The 17550-nt window shown below is 35.5% G+C and overlaps 1 protein-coding gene across 1 annotated transcript in view; it reads left to right on the forward strand.

The window, feature by feature from the left end:
• The window catches only part of LOC123660399 (zinc finger and BTB domain-containing protein 49-like), a 49760-nt gene that overhangs the window by 20756 nt on the left and 11454 nt on the right, over positions 1–17550 (forward strand). The window contains exons 3-5 of the mRNA XM_045595489.1: positions 6360–6546; positions 12077–12247; positions 17256–17381. Coding sequence (XP_045451445.1) covers positions 6360–6546; positions 12077–12247; positions 17256–17381 — 484 coding nt within the window. The remainder of the gene's footprint in view (positions 1–6359; positions 6547–12076; positions 12248–17255; positions 17382–17550) is intronic.

Genomic DNA, 17550 nt, shown 5'->3' on the forward strand with positions numbered 1-17550 from the left:
ATTTGTTATTGTAAGCTCTCTTCTCAGAAAGGTAAACGGAAAAAAGTTCTTAGGGCTTCTGATTTGCAATATCTCATCGATATAAGAGCGTACTCGTAACGGTCCGGTTAAGCCTATATGCATTTTTTACAATATAACTAGTATTTTCCCATGTGAAGACTAGTCGATATTACTTATTAGGTACACATGAATTAATATTTCATTTATTGCGATTCTTTGTTTTAAAATACAGGTGTTTACAAATGGCTTTAATGCTGCATTTTCTATCAATCAGCCTTGGTATGCACAAGATATTAATTTTATTTTTCTCAATTTTCACTTTTAATTTACATACTGAATATTATATATTATTATATATTTTTTTGACTAGCCCGTTGGCGCAGTTTGTAGTGACCCTGCTTTCTGCTCCGACGGTTCTCTTTCTGGGTTCGATTCCCATCCCGAGTCTGGGTGTAATATAAATATTTATTTAAATATTTATATATATGAATTATTTATAAGTATGTTTATCGAAAAAAAATATTTAGCTATACCAGTCAGCTGTTACCTATAACACAAGCATTAAGTTGCTTACTTTAGGAACGGGCGACTGTGTTTATTGTGTAGATATTTATAGATATATTTATTTATACACTAGCTGTGCCCCGCGGTTTAATTTGGGGAAAAAATATCCTACAACCTTCCTTAGTAAATGGGCTAAAACAAAAAGAATTCTTTCCTTTCTATCCCCCGTGTAGGGACGGGCAGTAGAATACAATTTCCTACGGCCCGGCAAGAAGGCCTGTCGTAAGAGCCGACAAAATTCTTGAGGTGGTAGGCTTCGGCCGTGGCTTAATTACCACCCTCTGGGTAAAGTCGCGCCGCCAAACGGCAATTGCCGTGTTCCGGGGCGGGTCCCAGAGCAGCCATTTGGGGGATGTGTCTGGGTAGTTGTGGCACTCTATGTGACCGATTCTGTCTGCTCATCACTGCCGCATCGGGTGCCTGGCTTCGGAGGGTAGCGGGATCCGAGGCACGGTGCCGCCGCTGGCCGACCGTAGGAAGTTGGGGGCCCAAGTAGCAGGAAAGCCACCTGTGAAAGGCTGCCCCGCCACCTGACGAAAAATCCCAGAATGTTCTACCTTGCCGGTTGGCGACCGGAAGGGAGGACCAGGTAGCCATTCTGGGGGGGCTCGGGCGTCCCCGCAGTCTCCGCGTCAGGCTCCCTACGTGCGGCGGTGTAGAGTCTGACACCTGGTAGGTAGGATGCCGCCTCGTCCAGTTCGCAATCCCCAGCACCTATTCACTCCCCATGAAAGCACACAAGAATAAAAAAAAGGTATACACAGCGGCTGCACGTCCTCCCACTGAAAGTGCACCTCTCTAACATCCGAGGTTTGCACTCCAATCTCGAATCTGTCCACCACCACCTAGAAACAGAAAAACCGCAGCTGCTGTTCCTCACTGAGACGCAGATCAGATGTCCGGCTGACACGGCGTACCTCAGCTACCCCGGGTATTCTCTGGAGCACAGGTTCATACCTCGTGCCGGAGTCTGTGTGTACGTCCGTGATGACATTTGCATCAAGCGTCTTAAGCACCTTGAGACATCCAGTTACTCCATCCTATGGGTTCTGGTGGACACAGGACAGGAGAAAATCCTGTATGCCTGTGTCTACCGTTCGCACAGTGGAGACGTGGAGACAACTCAGTTATGTGACCATCTTACCCTAACGGCGGATAAGGCTCGAGAGCGTTACCCTTCGGCACAGTTAGTCATCCTGGGGGACTTCAACGCCCACCACCAGGAGTGGCTGTACCCATACCAGGTGACCGACCATGCTGGAAGAGAAGTGCGTAAACTAGCCTTGACGCTGGACCTCACCCAGCTTGTAAATTGTGCTACCAGGGTACCAGACGTAGACTCTCATACCGCCAACTGCTTAGACCTATTTTTAACAACTGATCCAGACAGGTACTCAATAACAGTTTCTGCACCACTGGGTACTTCTGACCACTGTCTGGTAAAATCAATATCCGTCTGTTCCCCACCCGAAGAATCCCCATGTGGCCCAAGACGGGTGTGGCGATATAAGGCAGCGGATTGGGATGAGATGCGTCACTTTTTCTCGTCCTATCCTTGGCGAGAGGTATGCTTTTCTTCTGATGATCCGTCCAGCTGCGCTGAAGCCATTACCGCGGTTATACGCCAGGGTATGGAATATTTTATACCATACTCTGACGTAGCGACGAATGGAAAAGCTCGCCCATGGTTTGATGCGGAATGCTATCGTGCAGAAGCCAAAAAGCGGTCGGCATACACTGCATGGGCTGAAGCTCGAGCGCGCAAGTCTCCAAATTCTCGGAATTTGAAGAAAGCTTTTAACCAAGCCGCCAAGGTATGTAAAAGGACGTTACGCAGGACTAGATTCAACCATATCAGCCGCATTGGGGCCAAACTAGCTTCTTACCCTTCTGGGAGCAAAGCGTTTTGGTCCCTGGCAAAAGCCGTTGAATCTAACTTTTGTCGGCCGTCACTTCCACCATTGCTGAGGATTGATGGATCACTGGCCCACTCTGCGAAAGAGAAAGCGGATTTGTTTGCATCTCTTTTTGCTGAGAACTCGCGTCTGGATGTTGCAGGAAAAGCTCCACCAATCTCAACTCGTGCTGACTGCATTATGGCAGAAGTACGCATACGCCAAAAAGAGATCCTTAAAATCCTGCAAACTCTAGACGTGAACAAGGCCAGCGGACCGGATGGTATACCAGCGATAGTCCTGCGTACCTGTGCCCCTGAGTTGTCTCCACCTCTTACACGCCTGTACCGCCTGTCGCTTAAGACTGGCAAAGTGCCGAAGTCTTGGAAGCTTGCCAACGTGCAGCCTGTGCCCAAAAAAGGTAGTCGTGCAGACCCTGTCAATTACCGTCCCATCTCGGTCACATCCATACTCTGTAAGACTATGGAACGTGAACTTAACAACAAACTCTTGGCCCACTTGGAAGGTAACGATCTCCTCAGCGACCGGCAGTACGGTTTCCGCCAGCACCGTTCGACTGGGGACCTTCTAGTGTATGCCACACATATTTGGAGTGAGGCCATTGACAAACACGGCGAAGCACTTGCCGTGTCTCTCGATATCTCGAAGGCCTTTGACAGGGTTTGGCACGCGAGCCTTATAAGCAAGCTTCCTTCATATGGTATTCCACCTGGCCTTTGCACTTGGATTTCTGACTTCCTGAGCGAACGTTCAATACAAGTTGTCCTTGACGGGTACTCGTCGGACCAAAAGGCTATCGACGCTGGTGTTCCTCAGGGATCAGTCTTGTCCGCTACCCTCTTCCTGCTGCATATTAACGATCTGCTCGTCCCCGGTACCTTTGGGTACGCTGACGACTGCACAGTGACGGACAGATACTTTTCGAGTGCAGGGGCTAGTAAGGGTGTTATTCAGTCTTGTCGAGAGGATATGGTCAGCCGCTTGAACGTCGCCCTCCAGGCAGTCTCCGAATGGGGCGATGCCAATCTGGTCACGTTCAACGCTACAAAAACACAGGCGTGTGTGTTCTCCTCTAAACGGAGCCCTTTACACCTGGCTCCGACTTTCCGGGATATTTCTGTGGAAATTACCGACTCCCTACAGCTCCTCGGTGTAGAGCTATCGTCCAATCTGAACTTTGGGCAACACATCGAGTCCAAAGCAAAAACTGCAGCAAAAAAACTAGGTATTCTCTCTAAGGTCAGGCGATACTTCACTCCAGAACAGCTGCTTCAACTATACCAAGCACAAGTTCGGTCTTGTATGGAGTATTGCTGCCATCTTTGGGATGGATCCGCCAAATACCAACTGGCAACTTTGGACTCGGTGGAAAAACGAGCTAAGAGACTCATAGGTGACCCTACTCTGACAGACACCAAGTTGCAGAGTCTCGATCATCGGCGTAGGGTAGCTCGTCTGTCGGTGTTCTACAGAATATATTTCGGTGAGTGTGCGAAGGAATTACACGATCTAATTCCCCCAACAACCTTCCGCCATCGGGACACTAGGCGCGGTCGATCGTTCCATCCTTATGTCATCGATATGCCACCTACGCGCACAAAACGCTTTGGCTCTACTTTCCTGATGCGCACAGCTAAGGAATGGAACTCGTTGCCCGCGTCTGTGTTTCCCGAACGATACAATCTGGGTGCCTTCAAGGCCAGAGTGAATAGGCTGATATTAGGCAGGCATGCTCCACCTTCGACCGCATCGTCACTTAACATCAGGTGAGATTGTGGTCAAATGCCTGCCTATTTGTCATAAAAAAAAAAAAAAAAAAAAAAATCAAAGAATCAATTTGCACCAGAGTTGTTCCTGATAATAGCGCGTTGTATGTTTAATAAAAACAATAAAAAAAAAACTTTTTAGCTTTATAATATACAATTAATACATTATACCTTATTCAAATTTTCAAAAGTTAATGAAATACTTTTATTCATCATCTCAAGTTCAAATCAGTGATGAAACGGATAGCAGTTTGGCCGGATACCGGCTATTCGGCCAACCATGTGGCCGAATAGCCGAATATACGGCCGCCGGATATCCAGCGGAACTTAGCTGTTTGGTGTATCGCACACACACGCATACACACACTTGCCTTTCTTCCCGTGGGGGTCCTAAAAGGCGACCGAGGGATAAACCTGGCTCAAAATCATCAGGGTCCTGGAGAAGGAAAATTTCATTTGAAACCCGATATGGGGTCTCTGTCAAGCATTCGTGGCATAGCTCTAAAATGCCAAAGACTTCTGCAGCCGAACTGGCTCCACACGTATCGACTCGTCGTTCCTGTGGGCCTAGCCAGTGAGGTCGAGAGGGTGGCGCAGAGCTTAGGCAACTCTGCGTTCTTCTGAAGAGCGTCCGAGGCGACACAGAGTCCGTCTGACTAAGGCCAATGATAATGGTACTGAATTACTCTTCGGTATCCGGCCGGATACTGAAAACAAGGCCGGATAGGCCGGATACCGGATAGTTACCGGATATCTGTTTCATCTCTAGTTCAAATACACTTTTTAAACTTATTCAGAATGCCTACCATTCGGGTTTTAATACAAATTTTTTTCAAATATTAATTCATTTATTTAATTTAATCACTAAATTTTTGTTTTATATTGAGGAGAAATTTACTAAAGTAAGAAATTAACAATTGTTTCTTGTGGTACTTATTTTATTTTATTTGAAATCTCACAAAGAACGATGTATTCAACTTTTATATTATCTACAGCCTAAAAGTCACATTAAATTTGATAAATGATGTATCTCAGGTAGAGAATCGTAGCGGAGATATTACAAAAAAATTGTAGACCTTTTTTTGTTTTTTTATGCGTCTGGAATGTACCGCTATCAGGATTTTATTATTATTATTTATATTTTAAATAATAGCTTTTGCTTTTACGCATTTAAATATGTATTTATACATCATGTTACCTTCTTTGTTGAGATTTATTTTAAAAATATATTGGTATTTCTTTTGTTTTAAAAGTTTCTACATATCTTTTTCCCACGGATTCGTCTCCTGTGACTGTTCACGTGTTTTAATATAACAAGAAATAATCACGACTCACTGATTGCCGTGCTTCGTTTATTAAACGACGTAATAAAAACAGTACACATAGTTTTATGTATAATTTTAATACATGTGTTTCATTTTTTGTTATATCGAAGTCCCCTGGGTAGTGTTTGAAGTACGGAATATATATTTTATTTAAATAAATTAATACGTATTAAAATAATATCCGTTTACGTCCGTGTTTATGGTTCGCTCCCATAAACTACGGTGTGGCGTTTGTTATTCTTCTTCAATAAATTAGATTTCGAATGCGAGAATATTTTTAAAAATAGGACTGATTGTGTCTGAAATTATAGCGAACCAACATACTTAATAAAGGAATAGTAGTAATTTCTAGGAATAATGCAAAATTAAAAAAAAAAAATGTAATATACCTCAACTATATATATATACTAGCTGACCCCGCAAACGTTTCTTTGCCATATATGTTATTAACCCGCTTAATCCCCCCCCCCCCTTTATAACTTAGGGGTATGAAAAATACATGTTGGCCGATTCTCAGACCTACCCGATATGCCCACAAAATTTTATTAAAATCGGTCGAGCCGTTTCGGAGGAGTTCAATGCTTAACACCATGACACGAGAATTTTATATATTAGATATATATATATATATATATATATATATACATATATATACATAATATATTCTCTAATAATAATACAATAATATGGAATATATTAGCAGCAGAAAAAACGCCAACTGAAACTGCCAAGGAAAACTTAAGTTCTTTTACGCTTATTCCGTTGTTTAATATAAACGCTCTTTCCAGATACACATGTACCAACAGTCAATGATGCGGGCCGATGAGATACGTCGACGGCGAAGAGAAGACATGCCAACCACACAAACAGCAGTTAACAATATCCTAGCTGCGGCTGCCAGGGAAATGGAAGAGGCGAGGCACGCTGCACGGACCGGAGACCGCGTCGTTGCCAGTATACAAACTGAGCAAGAAGGTTAGTCGTGGTAAAGTTGCCAATAGACTTGTATATTTATTAGGATTTGTGCTGTTCGACTGAGGTAGGGCACAACAGGATTCCTTAGGAGGGAGGCGACCTTTGTGTTCGAGGGAGCCTCTCAGGAGTTACGAATCGCGTCGAGCTTGTAAGGCAATCGCTAGCGGTATCGCGGAAGTGCAACAGCGTCCCCGTGATTCCGCCCAGGCGTGTCGAAGGAACACCCCCAGAGGTTTTAGTCCGTGCGACTCGGACATACCCTCCAGCTCCTCCATTTCCTCTGGGTAAAAGAAAAAAAAACAGGGCACAACAGGAAATATCTTACTCAGAATCTGATCTGACGTTCCTCGATCTTACAGAAGGTAACAATTAAATAATACTGCTTTCAAGCAGTACTTACTATTACTACTATACTTGTTGTGTTCCTGTGGTGAGTACGGTAGAGAGCTCCTGGGGGGCATTGAGGGTAGGGTCGGTAACGCACTTGCGATGCTTTTGGTGTTGCAGGCGTATATAAGCTACGGTAATCGCTTAACATCAGGTGTTTGCCGATCTATTCGTTTAGAAAAACATTTGTTTGACTAATTGTCTATTAGGTTAGGACATCTTTATATGATGTGACAAGTAGAAGTATCAAAATGAATACGTAATTTGACAATCAGGTCGACTGTTTACAGAACGCTTTAGTGCTACTACTATTCACTTCATTCTATCGCAGTCCACTGCAGGATATACCCCCCCTCCCCCAACTTATATTATAAAAACTAAAATTTATCAGGATGGTTAGATGCTTGATAGTACTCTTGCACGCAAAATCTTCTGAACTGATTACATTGAAACTTCATTATTAGATAGATAGCTGAAGATCCACAAAAACACATAGGCTACCTTTAACGCAAGGAGCAGCTAGTCTGCAATATTCTAAAATATAGTAATAGAGAATTTGAATTAGTGGTGGGAGATCTGAACTTATGTAAATATTGCATTGTTGAGTAAGTCAACATTATTGCTATTAAGGGCAGGTTTTATTTTCCTATTTTGTTTTTATTATCTATTGTTTAGTTTCAAAATAAAGTTAACTAAATCCACGGTACAACTGAATATATTTTCTAAGACGAGTACGTGATGACGTAATTTTATCAATGACTTGAGTCTTTTGGTGTTTTGTTACAGATTTTAATTAGGTTCTGGGTATTAGCTGGTTTGTACTTAGACATATTGTCTCATAGGTGAATCATTCAATCAGTACATAATAGCGTCAGCTCCTTGACTCTGATTTAAGATCAAAAATAAGGGTTCATAACAATCTATGATTTGTTTAAAAAAATATTATTTGTTCTCAGTATCTGCCATAATAGGCATGTTAAAGAAATAATTTAGTTTTTTTTTTATATTTGCAAAAAAGTATTAAAATTGGAAGAGGTAGGTAGGTTATCGCTCGGTCTTGAGTTATTTATTATAATAAAGTTTAACACCAATTTTTTGCTAGTACTCTTCCGACTGTTCTAAGAAGTTCTAATTATTTTTTTCTAACACTACATTTTCAATATTTCTACTATCAAAGGAACCACAATTTCGATGCTGGCTTTTTTAGTGTAATGAAAAAAAAGAAATTAAAGATAGTGTGATAAACAGGGGTATTGACTTCCGGCTCTCAACTTATGAAACATACTTTTTTTTTTACTCTACATAGCGTTGCTTTCCTACGAATGTGTGGTACTACCATGGCCGACCGACCGTATACTGTAATTATCTACACCAAGGTTCTACCACAATAAGAAAAAATCAGAACGATTCCATTGTCCGAACATTATTTACCAATTAAATACAATTTTAATATAAATATAATTCAAAAGTACTTTTAAGGCCTAATTGAATAAATAAATAATTTGTTTTGATTTAAAAAAAATGTATTATTGTAATTTTGTTTTTAAATTGTAAATATTGTATAATGTGAAAAAAAAATCAAATTCAAAATCAATCTATCAATCAATAAAAAATCGAAGTCAAGTATATCAACCCTTTTTGGAATCGATTGAAAAAAAAATCACGAAGTACATAATTTGCTACTATAAGCTTTTAAAATACAAACATGCGAGCTTCGATATTTCAACGTCGAAGCTAATTAAGAACCTATTCTTCACAATGCTAATAATAATAACGAACATATATATATTAATATATGTATCGTATTACGGTATTAAAAAGCCTATAGCAATTTTATTCGTCGAAGGTTGTCAACAGAATATCGTTGACACAAGAGCTATTTTTGTTTTTATCAATATTTGTAATTATAGTGCTCCGCCTTCGAGGTAATAATACAATTTTTATTACGTTTTTCTTCGTTAAAAATGTTGGTCATATTATTTTCTTGAATGACGACTATTGTAAACGAGTTCGGAAATATTTAAAAAATTATTATCTCGAAACTCTCTACGTACTCTGTACCAATATCGACATTTAAAATATTTCGGATGCTGAAGACTTGTAAAGTCTAAATATGGAATAAAAATTACTTTCGAATTATTTAAAAAGTGTTTTATATTATTTATAAAAATTACATTTTATATACCAACTAAAAGGAGCAAGCGTTCGCAGCTATCAACAATGAATTTCAAACTCCCATATGAATCAATCGCTTAATAAAAAAATGCTGATAAATAAATGATTCGAAAGTGCCCATAAAAGCCTACTTGACTTTAGATACCTATTTGATTTCAATTGAACGTATGTTCAACGCGTTTGCAACCGTAGCTTCGAAGTCATTTATTATGTACTAGCGGCCCGCCCCGGCTTCGCACGGTTGCAATGCTGGTACTATATATACTACAGAATGTCTTTATTTATAGTGTGCAGCTGGCATAGCTTGTTTGATAACATAATGACAAAACATTCAAATATGCTTCGTTAGTTTACACGTGGTTACAGAATGCGTTGAAGAAATAAAGGTTCACTGCTCGTTCCCCGTAGGTGATAGGGTGATAATATGTAACCTATATGTTGACCCGACTTCTTAATAATATTCGTGCCAAATTTGAAGTAAATCCATGCGGTACTTTTTGAGTTTATCCCGGATATTTATACAGACAAACAGACAAAAATTCTAAAAACTATATTTTTGGCTTCCGTATGGATTGTAGATCACACCCCAAGTATTCTTTTAAAAAATATTAAATGTACACTTTTGACTTTCCTACCATTATTATTATATGTATAGATAATAATAATTCAATAAGGTTTATTATTATAAATAGCCATTCATGTAGTTGTAATAAGAGAACATTCGTGTTCAACCCGAGTTCCTACTCCTAGCGACATTTCGAAATATTTGGAAAGCGTGTGACATAAAACCACTTGTAATAATTCTTGGAATATTTTAATGTTTTAATGACTCAAATCCTCGCCCTCGTAATATTTACTATGTGAATAATCTTTTTAATTCGTGTATATGTTGCAGTCAGAACTCTTAACCAGTCAAAAGTACTATTGACTAGCGAAATCAGTCAAAAGTACTTTTGACTGGACAAGTTGGTCAAAAGTGGTTATGACTGAAAATTATTGGTTATTAGTACTTTTGACTGCAAATTCACGGTTAAAAATAGTTTTGACTGACGCTCTCCGTCAAAAGTATTTTAAACTGCAAAAAAGCGTCAGTCAAAAGCACTATTAACTCGTTAGATGTGAATAAATTTAGTCAAATGATCCTGATAAACCATAATAAATTTATGCCCACGATCTTCTTGGGACTGCATGTCAATCAGATAGACTTGGCAGCGGCTGTTCATTTCAGTGTGCAGGATCGGTTTCTAAGCCTGACTCATCCTTCGCACATTGATAAATATATATTAATCATTTCTTTTGTAATATTAGCGTACTTTTTTGCCGTTTCATTCTTAAGTCTATCGCGACCACCATGCCCTATAGAAATATGAGCAGCATCAATAATGTTGTAGATTTCCTCAGCCGGCAAAAATATTTGACAGGTTCTGTGTTTGTAACTAATTTTTTTATATCACAAACTTCAATGTGTTAAAGCGCTGTAGTCTACTGTACTGTAATGGTGTTTCCTTTTCATTAAATTTCGCGTCTTCCACATCCATTGCAAACTTTTTAAATATTTCTTTTGTCATCACATTGAAATGACTATCTTTCATATCTTCCATCGCTAAAATTCTTTGCAAAAAGCCTTCTTTCTTTTCGTAGTCACTCATTTTTGTTCTAATATCAGCACGTTCTCCACTAATAATGAGTATTATAAAAAAAAGTTTATATGTGCGTTTGTCGTTATTTTTATCGATCACCTTAACTTTTTAAGAGTTTTGACTGATACAACCAGTCAAAACCACTTTTGACGGAACCATTTAGTCAAAAGTACTTTTAACCAGCTCCATTGGGCAAAAGTACTTTTAACTGTTATTTTAGTCAAAAGTATTATTGACTAAAGCAAACGGTCAAAAGTACTTCTGACTGATTTTGCTAGTCAGTAGTGCTTTTGACTGGTTAAGAGTTTTGACTGCAACATATATAACATATACGAAAAGAAAATTATGTTTTGATATTATTGTATTTTTTTTTTTGTATGTTTTATGTGACTTTCGTAATGTTACTACAGTTCCTGTATATGAAATCGATAGAAGTACTCATAAATACAAAATAAAGAGATAATAAACATGTAATGAAATTATACTCGAATTTAAAAGGGAACGGCTTATCATGTTTGCAATAAATACTTAAAAATTGGCAAAGATATTACGTTACATAAAAAAAGATAATCGAAAACGTCGCCCTTTTCAAGTCTTTAAATAATATTACGTTAAAATTAATATAAAATTCAATAATTTATATAAATAAATAAGGTAAACGAAAGGCGTTACCTTTAGTGTTATTGACTGGAGGGTTCGTTCGGGTTCATAACTTCGTCTTCCCGTCTGCGAAAAGTTCAATGAAGCTGGATATTTGAGTATTTTGATTGTGTCTGCCACTATTTACTTCATTTAAGGTTAGATCCGCTAAATAGTAAAAAGGTCATTATCTTTTTAAAATTTCGTTTAATAATGTTTATTATTGGTTTTTTTTTTGACGGGAATTAAGGATAGGCCTTAATTTGTCTTGGCGCATTAAGGTGGTATGATATATTTTAAATAAAGGTATATATTATTAAAAATATGCAATCCAACGGCCTAATTTTCTTTACTACGTTATCTTTTAGGAAATACTGATTATAAGAATTATATCATAAGTTTAGCGTCACTTAATGATTTTCACTAAAATTGTACAGTTGATAGACAGAAAGATCATCACTAAAATTGTACAGTTTAAAGGATCCATCTTTCATTATATTTTTAACGAACCAACCGTTTATCCAAATGTTTAAGAAGCAACTTCAATTCTAGGGTTGGATAGAGTATTTTCTTATGTAATTTCGTAACATTCGATAGTACTGCCACAAAAACTTTCCAGAATAAATTTTAGGAGTTACTTAATGCGATTACCCATATTTCATACTCTGCAATCACAATTTGATCCACAGCAACTGCAGCCTCTGAGCTTAAACGTGATCTAGAAGACGACAGACCGAAAAAACGTTCCTCAATCATGTCTCCAGAAGATGACAAGTTACGAGCCAAGAAGAAGGCTATGACTGTACGCTTCCAAGAAGAAAATAAGACTGAAGAGGGCCCCGCCAAAATTATGTCACCGGGTAAGTAAACCAAAAATATCTAAATAGCTGTCGAACAAAACTGTTTAATATCATTTTTTGAACTGGAATCTTTTACAAGGGGTCAATTCCTTATTCCTTCCTTAGAAGTTATAAAAATATAATGACCCATTTTTTTGTCGGATTCACATTTCACAGATTTTGTCGTCCGAACTGTTTTAGGTAATATTGATATCATCGAACCAAAGATAATATTTAATAATAGATTCATTTATTTTTTTTATTTTTAACTTTCGATTTTATATCGTCGAATAGGGCTACAATCGGGGTACCAATGCTAGAGTACAAATTATTACGATTTTTTCTAGATTTAGTCACACTTTCTTATTATCAACTTGATTAAATACGGACAGGATGCTTTTAGATGTGTTAGACCAAGTTTTGATACTTGACTGGTAGTTTAGGACGGCATTAACTTTTATATGAAAATCATTGTAATTTAAAAAAAGAAAGCTCCACAAATTAAAAAAAATAAAGCTAAATTAATGTTATGTTCCCTTAATTGAGTCTGTTTCTCAGTCTAAATTCTAATTATTTTAAAATAAAAACACTGCTCTTAGCGAAGAGTTTCCTTAATGGTCGATCAATAAGTTAAGTAAAAGTGCATGCGCTTTCATGGAGACCTTTCTATCTAAAGAACTCAATAGAGTAACGAGAGAATATTTAATCTAGTCGTTAGTCACGAGTCATCGTGAAATTAATCCAATTATAAAAAAAATTAAGAACTTAATTAGTTCTTTGACCCAACAAAGAGGTATAATAAATTTATTTTATTGCACGTAAACTGGATCATAAATAAAATAATATTTAATTAAATTAAAAAAAGAAAAAAAGATAATCTGTACATCGGTATTTAAAGCGTTTGATATTAATAAGTATGTGAAAAAATACGAGGTTAAAAATATTATAAGAGACACGTTTAAATTGTAAACAGAAAAAAAAGAACAAATATTTTTCATAAAATCTATTCGAATTGTATCCGACGCGTTCTCAAATATCAAGCGTTTTTTTAAGCGTTTATTTCATTGTTGTTTTAAAATGAAATATTTCGAGCAAACATTATTTATATTTTACATCGAGCGCTCGCGTTAATTTGCCGAGACGGCGACTTGGATTATAATAAAATTACGACTTCATCACGTAATGGAATTTCGAATGATATATTTTTAATATCATTACGTTAAATAAATACGAAATTAGAACAATGCTTTATTGTAATACATTTATTAAATGAATTTTCAAAAAATAAGGTATAAGAGTTTTGTCGGAGGTTAAATATATAAAATATACTATTACTATATTAATCAGTGAATAGAATACTCGGTGCCGGTACCAGTCGATAAAGTTGATTGTTAAATGTTAAATTTGTCTTTAATATAGTAGAAAACCAAGTTTCGGAGGACATTCTGTAAGAATAATTTTAATAAAAAGCTCCATATTACAGTGGAGTTGTTTAGCGATTTTACCAATGAGTACGCTAGGACACAGAGCGGCTGTCGTAAAAGGTAGTTAAAAAATAAAGGGGTTTCTAAAAAAAAATTAATCTACATAACATTTCACGGTGGTAAGTAATATTCAACTATGAACGTACATCCGTGTGCGAGTACGAATCGCACTTAACCGGTTTTAAAATTGTTTTTTTTTTAATACGTTTTTTTACATAAATATAGTTTAAATTAAAAATTCAAAAAATAAAGTATGTTGCGATTGTCTCAGACATTATCGTAAATAAGTTTTTATCTCCATTTAGCATGAAATAAAGAGATAGAGATTATCATTACATTTTACATTTTTTTGACTTTGATTAATATTTAAATGTTATTTTACTTAGAAAGACATTCGTTAAAAGCTCCGATAGTAAGCTGCCGTTTGTTACGGAGTAATTACTTTTAACGCTTTATACTAATTAATAAAAAGCGAATACTTGTTTTATAAAACAATAAAAAATACATTTTTAAAATACCCAGACAAGAGAGCTAAACGTATAAAAACACTTCAGTAGATACCTACAATGCGTAGCTTGAATTTTTTTCTCTATTTTATTTTATTTTATTAATTTATATTTTATAATTATCTCTCTAATTATATTTGTGGTTTCCCAAATATATTTTATATTAATATTACGTACTAAATTACATTATAACGTTCTAAACAAGTTTTATATTTGACAGGTTTTTTAATTTTTTATTACATAAATATTAAAATTTATCATCATCCCAAAATATAACGCGGCTTAAAAAATAAATAATTTTTAAATTAAGGTCTTTTATTGCCGTTTAAAAAATTCATTTTAAATGAAGGTTTTTCGATCATAACAGGTAATTTTTGGGTCAACGTTTAAATGTACAATATTTTTTAATATTTCGGATTAGGCTTTCGGTTATTACAAAAATGTCGTCGACGATAAACGGCATTCCTCTACAAGAGAAAAATCCATGAAAACAATATCAACACAAAAAATATGTATATATATAAAAAAAAACTTTATTTAAAAACGACTTATCCTCATAAATATGTATGAGAAGCTCGCTGTGTACAAGAACGGGTATATTGAAACACAGTTTAATATTGAATACGACACAAATTATTCATAAAGGAAAACGAAAATATCTTATCTCCTAAATTGATATACAATATATATATAAACATGCAGTTATCATCTAATTAAGGTGTTATATTTTTATTGTAATAAATAATGTTTTTTTTTTCTTGTTACGTATTTGAATAATTAATATAATATAAATTATATTAACAGAAATCGTTGCTAATTAGTGTGTACGTCTGTAGATATTTATGGTAATGTTTGAGATTACCGAAGTAATTTAATGTTTTCCAATTTATTTTATGCTGTAATAAATTTTAATAATAAAGAACATGGTATCTAAAAACTAAGCAATGCAGATATAACTTTGTAAATTATAGATTAATCCTTATCTTAATTCAGAGTTAGTATCGTACGGATAAGATTAACGTAATAGATCAAAACAATAATCATAGAACACTTAATTAAAGTATTTTTTTATATTTTAGCAAGCTCAACTAAAGTGACTCTTACACGATCTTATATGACGAGAGTTTTTAGTGTTTTATGAACTCCTAGTACAACGTGATTGCATATCATAAATTTGATTATTTTTTTGTAATGCATTTTAATCTTATAAAAAATTGTGCTGCAATATTTTTATACTGTAATATAAAATATTGATTATTCGTTATTTTTTATTGAATAGTTAGCAATATCAATCTCTAACATTTAGTACTGGTAATACCGATATTGTACCGGTTACGGTTTTGCAATCGGAGGACGTCACTACTCAGGTCTTTCGTATGATAATGCTAATTGCTAATGCTACTTACTGCATCCACTTACGATCATCATTTGCCTAAATGCATATATAAAAATAAAGCTTATAATCGGTGCTTTAACCTCAAAAAATTATCATATTAGAAACTGCAAAACAACAATTTTTTACCATTATATAAATTATTATTAAAATTTGTGTGGATTTTAAGTTTTAATAAAAATTAAATTTTAATTTAATTCCTCTATAACAAAACAGAATTATAAATCTTTAGTATTCCGACATACGAGCACAATTAAAAAGTATATAATAGTTAATTATTAGTCATTTTTTAAAATTATTTAGGTAGTTATAAAGATAAAAATAATAAATATTTTAAAATAAAACTCGAATGAAAAAAAAACGGAATCGTTATTAAAAATGACGCATTTACTTTGCCAGGCGAAACAACAATAGAACGCTCTCAAGACAATAATTTAGTGTAATTTCCTTTCACGGCTCACAATTTAATAGCGAGTCTCCGCTTGTAAGTAGATACTTGCAATAAAATGGATAACAGTGTCATACTTTTAAAACTTGAAATAAAACAATGTCTTTTATATATAACTTAAACAATGCAGAACTACGCTATACGCTATCTCGCTTATATTCATCATTTAAAAACTTAAATTTATGTAAGAATTTTTGTTGTTCTACATTATGTTTAGATGTAAAGATTAAAAAGTTTTTTCATTAAGACGATCTTCAAATTTTATCAAGCTTTCAAATTTCAAATTAATTAACGTTTTATCTTTACTTAATAAAGTTTAATGTAAGCAGATAATAAATTGAAAAACGAATCGCGTGTCGCACTCGAAAACGTCGCTTTTCTTTAAACGTAATATGTTATACAGCGTGACATTTACTCTACCGTATATTATAATTAATTCATATTAAAATTAAATTGCAAGAACGAATCAGAAAAGCAGCTGCTACTAAGTCATAAATATTTATATTAATTTTACTACTTTCCGTAAAATATTTTGTATTGTACGCATCTAGAATTGTGTCAGACATTCCTGTGAAAGAAAAGAGTTGTAGTTCCATATGGCCCTTTTGCCTCGACCCAATAGATGCTTCACTGTAGCTTAAGATATACCTTTGTTACTTATTCTTCTGTTATGTCGTTTTCTGTGATGAATCTTAAATATGAGCAATTTTAGTGATCCAATGTGTTCTACGCATTGAACTTTCTCAGGCATATTTTATATGAATTAATAAATTGTTGACTATTGTTTGTGTGACTAGTGTGTGACTGTAATTGTCGTAGAATCGCTATTTGCAACAAATATTAGCCATATAGACGATAATCGTTATCTGGGTATTTGTATCAGACTTATACGTATTTTCCAGAATAGTACGCACATTCTTCTGGATGTAATTAAGACTGGGATTCATTGTTTTAGACCATAAATACCTATGCTTACACTTTAGCCTGTAATATCCCACTGGTATAGACCTCTTTCCCCAAAATTATATATAATAAATAATACTTGATCTCAAGTAGTGTTGTGCTCGTATGGTTAGTAAGGTAGTCAAAGCTTTTGGTGGGTGGGTCGGGGGTAGCAAAGCGTTTGCGATGCTTCTGGTGTTGCAGGCGTATATTGACTACTACTAAAAAAAGATTAATGATTATTAATATTTTCTAGGTGCCACAAACTCTAACCACGGCAGCAATGACTCCAAAACCGAGGACCTGAAGTCCGGCGGCATCAAAGTAGTGCAGCTGGCCGTACTGCAGAAACCCACCAACAATGAACATGATGACTCAGACGGTGAGGTGCTAGAGCTCCGCTGATATCACTCATACATACTATATATATGCTATGCGTCATGTTAGATCAGTTCATGAAACTTGCTTATTGGAAATTAAAACGTAATGATAGGATTTAGTATTAAACTATAAATAATTATATTATCCATGATGATATATAACATATATGC

The sequence above is a fragment of the Melitaea cinxia genome, chromosome 15 (assembly GCF_905220565.1).
Source record: "Melitaea cinxia chromosome 15, ilMelCinx1.1, whole genome shotgun sequence".
In the NCBI taxonomy this organism is placed as follows: Eukaryota; Metazoa; Arthropoda; class Insecta; order Lepidoptera; family Nymphalidae; genus Melitaea; species Melitaea cinxia.